The sequence below is a fragment of the Danio rerio genome, chromosome 14 (assembly GCF_049306965.1).
Source record: "Danio rerio strain Tuebingen ecotype United States chromosome 14, GRCz12tu, whole genome shotgun sequence".
Taxonomy (NCBI): Eukaryota; Metazoa; Chordata; class Actinopteri; order Cypriniformes; family Danionidae; genus Danio; species Danio rerio.
Window position 1 is genome coordinate 56,318,274 of NC_133189.1, and position 6,727 is coordinate 56,325,000.

General features: G+C 38.4%; 1 protein-coding gene across 4 annotated transcripts in view; it reads right to left on the reverse strand.

Annotated features, from left to right (window-relative positions):
- Positions 1-2,732: 2,732 nt before the first annotated feature.
- Positions 2,733-6,727, reverse strand: part of unc5a (unc-5 netrin receptor A) — a 521,085-nt gene continuing 517,090 nt past the window's right edge. For 3 of the 4 annotated variants that reach the window (XM_021481074.3, XM_021481073.3, XM_021481072.3), the window contains one exon: positions 2,733-4,240. In XM_021481074.3, the coding sequence (XP_021336749.1) occupies positions 4,075-4,240 (166 nt within the window). In that variant the 3' untranslated portion in view covers positions 2,733-4,074. 4 annotated transcript variants of the gene reach the window in all.

Here is a 6,727-nt window from a genome sequence, read left to right on the forward strand (position 1 = left end):
ATGTCTTGTAGGCCCCCTATTTTTAAAATAAATTTAATCTAAAATGTATTGCCCGCATTTTAAAAATAAATAATATACAGTACATATAATTCTAGTCTACAAAGATTTAACTTATTTTTAAAGCATTTAAAGCACACTCTGATAAAAAAGATACTTATACAACTAGTGAAAATTAATGGATTTTAATATACTTGTTCAAGTTCAATGAAGCAGTACTTTAATGTATATTTAAGAGTACTTTTTTAATGTATAACCTCTACAAACTTATAATGCATTTGTTTATTACACCAATCCAATCCAGTTCTATGAATCTGAGTCCTCCATAACACACTTATTAATCATTCCTACTTGTCTTCCTCGTGATGAAGAGTAGGCAAAATCTGATATGTAGTGGGGGGAAAAAGAAGAATGAGTTGTTCAGACCCTGGATTCGAACCGGGTTCATGATCGATCGAGTCAAAACATGTTGCCATTCGCTTTATGAGCTACGCTGCTGTCTGCTGCGCACTTTAGTTTTGTTATCTCTGCCAATCAAACGGTGATGGGCGGGAAATACTCAACGAGCTTATTCCAACAAGATGTGCTATTTGCACTTAGACACCGCAAAATTGCCCCCCTGGGCCTGTGCCCATAATGCCCATTGGTTAATTCGGCCCTGGCAGCAAGCTACTGGACAAACTGGTAACAGTGGGAAAGTCATGGTAAGCGGTCAGCGTTAGAAGAAATGGTGTTATACCGTCCCATAGCGTTTGTTTTAGAGACAAAATGCAGCCATGAGTACTTCTGGCTACATAATTCATGATCTCCAGAAATGTATACAGGGCTACATTTTCAGAATGAGCCTGTGTTGATATGTTCACATGTAATTTTCCTGTTAATGATCAATGTTTCATTCTACATTTTCTTTCTGGTTTAGCATAGTATTTTCTGAATTACGAATCAAAAGAGATCCCTCAAATCCCTCTTTTGACTGTCTGTTTTGGATCATGTAAACAAAAACACACAAGGATTTTGAACCTGACATTTCCAAATGATTCAGTCAAAACAGTTGATTCATTTATAACTTAAAGTTCCTGATTCCTGATCCAAATGATTCATTCTGAATGAATCTATTTTGGAATGAATCATTTGATTCATTGGTAAGACTTTATTTTGACGGTCCCTATTGCATATTTTGTTGACTAAGACTCATTGCAACTACATGCCAACTACTCTTCATTTGAGTATTAGTAGACTGTCTGCTTGATATCTGCTGATTCTGCTCCTTCAACAGACATTTAACTGACTGAAAGAAACTTTACAAGCACATGTCAACTTATCCTAACCCCAACCTAACAGTCTACTCATAATCTAATGAGAATTAGTTGGCATGTAGATGTTGAACTCAACAAAATGTGTAAAAGGGAGCATCAAAATAAAGTGAGAGCAATTCACTCTATTTTTTACTGGAGACTTTAATCTTTAAACTTTGTTTGTGGTGTTGTAACTGGTCCCAGTTTAGTGCTCTTAATATAAATTAAACTAATATTGTTGCGTTCCATGCATTCCCCCAGACCCGTGTTGGACGTAATTCATTCATTCATTTTCTATTTAGCTTAGTCCCTTTATTAATCCGTTGTCGCCAGAGCGGAATGAACCACCAACTTATCCAGCAAGTGTTTACGCAGCGGATGCCCTTCCAGCTGCAACCAATCTCTGGGAAACATCCACACACACACTCATTCACACTCATACACTACGGACAATTTAGCCTACCCAATTCACCTGAACTGTCTTTGACTGTGAATGAAACCCACGCGAACGCAGGGAGAACTTGCAAACTTCACACAGAAATGCCAACTGATCCAGCCAAGGCTCGAACCAGCCATCTTCTTGCTGTGAGGTGTCAGCACTACCTACTGCGCCACTGCGTCGCCCTCTGTGTTGGAAATAACAAAATAAAACCATCAATATTTTGGCTAGTCTCTTGCAATAAACTTGCAATCAACATCAAATGTGTGATTTTCACTCTTGCTTGAACTATATTATATCTGATAAACAAACACAAATGGCGTCCATATTGTTGTATTATTTCAGCCTCCATAACTAGAATTATAGGCTTGTTCTGACTGCATTATAATAAAGAGCTGTTTCCTATGGAATCAGATTAGTCTCAAAAGAAATTCACGCAAAAGACACGATGTACACATGCGTAGCCAAATTCACGTGCATAAAATCAAATTCACGTGTGTAAAATATTTATTTATATTCACAAAAAATTTTCACGTGCACAAAATACATTCATTGGATATAATCAGGGCCGGAGTGGGACTCCTTTTCAGCCCTGGAGTTTCAAGCCTTCGACCAGCCCACCTCAGTTCACGACTGATCATATTAAAATAAGAGCATTTCCAATTCAGTTTGTAATTACACTATCAAGTCTCTTTAAAGAAAACAGCTGCTTTAGAACTTCAAATATTCAACAACTTTACAGTTTTATATGTCTAAAAAAAAAAGAAAAAAAAAACAACTCTGGTGAGGATCGAACACAGGTCGGTGGCTTGATAACTTAACGTACTGACCGCTAGACCACAGTGGTACTGCTATGCTCAAATAGCCGGAATGATAACTCATCATTCTGCAGGCTACATTCTGCTCATGAGGCTGCGAGAAAATAAATAAGAAGAGCGGAGCTGCGGCAAAATAATGGATAAAAAGAGTGAGGCTTTGGACAAATAATTAAATAAATGAAAAAAAAGTGCAACTGCGACTGCTGCTTTCTCCGTTCGCCATGCTGGAGAGAAACAGTCTGCGCAAATGAAGCGCAGAGTTGGTGTCATTGACTACAGCTCTCATCTGATTGGCTGAAAGGTACGACTTGCCCTGACTCTGGCAGGAAAGTCTCAAAAATACTCACACACGTATCCAGGGGGAGTCGTACGTGAAAGAGGATTTGCACATTCTCATTCAGGATGAACTCGCAAGTTTTAAACATTCAAAACTTTTTGTACACTCCTATACATTTGCAAATGGTGTTTTGCATTTGTGAAACGTATTTTATAAAAATGTATTTTTATTTTGTGCACGTGAAAATTTTTTGTGAATATAAATAAATATTTTACACACGTGAATTTGATTTTATGCACGTGAATTTGGCTACGCATGTGTACATCGTGTCTTTTGCGTGAATTATTATTGAGTCTAATCTGTCTCCATAGTTTCCTACCACATTGTGTTCGCTTGCACATCGATAAAACACCGATGGCTGTATTACCCCACATGATGAACATCGCACACCGCTGATGGACGTTTGCTTTTAAGGGAAGGGAAGAAAACATCCTTTCCTAGAAGATTAAAAATCTGCCCCGAAGGCAAAATGGCTTTCAGAGAAACAGATTCATCGAATATGAAGGAGAAACGCAATCAGACATTTGGTAGTGTTGCATTTTCTGCGTATAAACCACGTGTGTTCTCAAAACTCCACCAAAATGGGACGGGGGGGGGTTTTCTCATTGATGCGTAAAAAAAAAAAAAAAAAAGCGATCTGACCCCGTTTATTTTCTGCTGCAAAAGCGATGAGAAAACGTCCCTGATCGCTCGTCTCGCCGCTCCTTTTCTTTTCTTTGCATCGAAGTGAATTTGGACTTTATGGCTTCATGGGTTTTTGAACACACTGTTGAGTGCACAAGCGATGGCTCTACCCAAACAAACAATGCTTTCCGTCCTGAAATTGAGCGAATTCTTAAATGCTTTTGTGAGGTAAGAGGAAATAACGTGTCGGCCAAAGGAAATTGTCATCGATACGCGTGTTTGCATATTGCTAAATGGCGCAACATTTACAAAATGCATGTCTCAAATCTGAATCTGTTGGCAAAATATTCCTACGCTTTAGTTTGCAGTCTGACATTAAGATGCGGACGGTCAGAAAAGGACGTGTTGGTCACAGATTCGGGGGTTTTTACTATACAGGTGTTTTGGAAAGGGCCGTGTGTGTTTGTGTGTGTGTCTCAGTCACAGTACGTCTAGAAGGCCGGCCAGGTTTTGTTGTGTGTTTCCCGCTGGATAAACCCTGTTGGTGGTGTTTCTCTGAAAGCGTCAGCACTCTCCGTCTGACACCAGGAATATCATGGCCTCCTGTTTGCCGATCTCCGCCATCACCGCCGCCAGCTGGTTCAGATTGCCGCTGTGGAAATGCTGCGTTTCCCATAAGTCCAGAATCACTGATGTGGGGCTCGATTTGGATGCGAAGAAACTCATGTGCCTGCAGACGGAAACACTCAAAGTCAACAAAACTGCTTTACTCTCGCCCATGCAGCATTGACTTCAGGCAACAGAGTGTTTTCAATGCATGTTTCCTTAACCACTTAAACTCTGTGGACCCGGTACCGGGTCCGTTACGTCATCGACTTTCGCTTTCAGATTTAAAGAGCTAGCGTTGCACCAGACCCCTGTAAGTGGTGTCGTTTGAAAGTGTAGAATCTATATTTATTGCACATATGCATCACTTTGGTTTTTATCCTACTTTATAAAAGTTATTTACACTTAAATTCACAGCATTTTGGATACCCGAGCTAGGGTATCCAAAATATGAACCAATTTTACATTGGTTCATTTTCATATTTTTTCATATGACACATGCACAAGTTATAGCTCAAATGAAAGCTCTTGCTGGTGCTCATACAGTTCTAGCATTCTTTTTACTGAATTATATTCATATGTCAAACAGTTGTTGAATGAATCGAGGTGTTTCCATGGCGCAGAAATGTAAACAATACATTCATGATCACTAAGCAGCCCCAGATAGCACAGACAGCTGTCATCTCTTACCTTATGCTGTGCGCTTCAGGGCCATTCTCCTCTGTTTTTGAGGTGATGTGCATAAGTAATCCTTTTATATGTCTGATGTGGTCCAAACACAGTAAATTATGTTTGATCAAATAAAAGAATAGTGTAATATGAAAACAATGATCGGTCTCTGTGGCTTGTACAGCACCTCTCATCAGTTGGAATGCAATATCTTTTGCATAGATTATGGTGGAGACCTTTTTCTTCTTTTCTATGATTACAGACATGTGCAGGAACCACCAACATTAATTACAGCACGCTAGACCACACACAACCTAAAAGGTACACTTTCATATTTGAGTTTGAAAAAAAAAATACAAAAAGCGCCTCTTTTTTTAGGTGTTTGTTATAACACAGACGACATATACAGTTATTTTAAACACTTTCAATAGTGTTTTATGAAAACTCAAAGTTTTTTTTTTTAAAATGATACCAAATTTTTGCATTTACTCCTCTGCATGTGGATTTGGGAATCTTTTAAATTTGGGTAGGCAAAATCCAGGCGGAAATCCCCAAATAACAGCGAGTTTAAGTGGTTAAAGAAGACCTATTATGCCCCCTATTACAAGATGTAAAATAAGTCTCTAGAGTGTGTGTGTGTGTGTGTGTTAAGTTTGGCTAAAAATAGCACAAAAATAATGTTCTCTAGCTCTCTAAAACTGACACTGTTAGGCTTTGATCCAAAGTGTGGTGTTTTGGTGACTGTCGCTTTAAATATAATTGAGGTTGTGCTCTTTTCAGAAGTGGGCGGAGCTACAAACACCTGTGTGTCAGCATAGCGGCAGATTGAAAACAGTCCTAATGTTGTCGCTGTGAGTGTGTGAAAAAGCTTCTGTCAGTCTATGTCGCTCCTGTCGCTGTTCATTTGTGCTTCATCTAAAACTCCACATCTATAATTCTCTTAGAGTGCTTTCGCATCTGTAGATTGATTGTTTTGTTCTGAAACAGGGATTCAAATTGTTACAATGTTGCTCTTGGTGTGGTTCCCTTTTACACGGCAATGTTTCTAATCGGAGCTTAAAGGGTCACGAAACACCAAAGCACATGTTTTGAGCTGTTGACAGTTGTATATGTGTCCCACTCTGCTAAAAACACTATTAGGACACCTATATCTCACTAAAAAGTGAAAATCGGTTGTTTTTGCGTTATTTCGAGCAAATTCGTACTTCCGAAGCTGCGTCACGGCCATGAGATCTTAGCGTGTATTCCATCATGTAGACTGTCAAGCGGGAGAACAAGAATTGTTTGGAGATACGGGTCGTCAGTGTTGCTTTTATAATTTGCTGCAGTGAAGGTTTTGCTTTCATTTTCCCTCTATGAGAGCGCAGCTGGACTCACGTGTGGATTACAGTGCACGCGACGACCCAGAAATATTATTAGAAATACAGGATATTAAAGCTGAGCTTTAATTTTGAATGGTGACACCACAGACATCGTCACCAGATATAAATCAGAGATAAGACTTTCTCATACAGAGCCGTTGGCTAGAATTATGCGTTACAGGCTTTTTCTTATTGGATAACCAGCTCTTGTTTCTAATCATAATAGTTTTAATAACTCATTTCTAATAACTGATTTATTTTCTCTTTGTCATGATGACAGTAAATAATATTTGACTTGATATTCTTCAAGACACTTCTATACAGCTTAAAGTGACATTAAAAGGCTTAACTAGGTTAATTTATTCAGGTTAAAATAGACTATCAAGAAAAAATACATAGCTTAAAGAGGCTAATAATTTTGACCTTAAAATGGTTTTAAAATAATTCAAAACTGCTTTCATTCTAACCAAAATAAAACAAATAAGACTTTCTCCAGAAGAAAAATTATTATCAGACACACTGTGAAAAATCCCTTGCTCTGTTAAACATTATTTGGGGAAAAAAAAAAAAAAAGTTTTTAA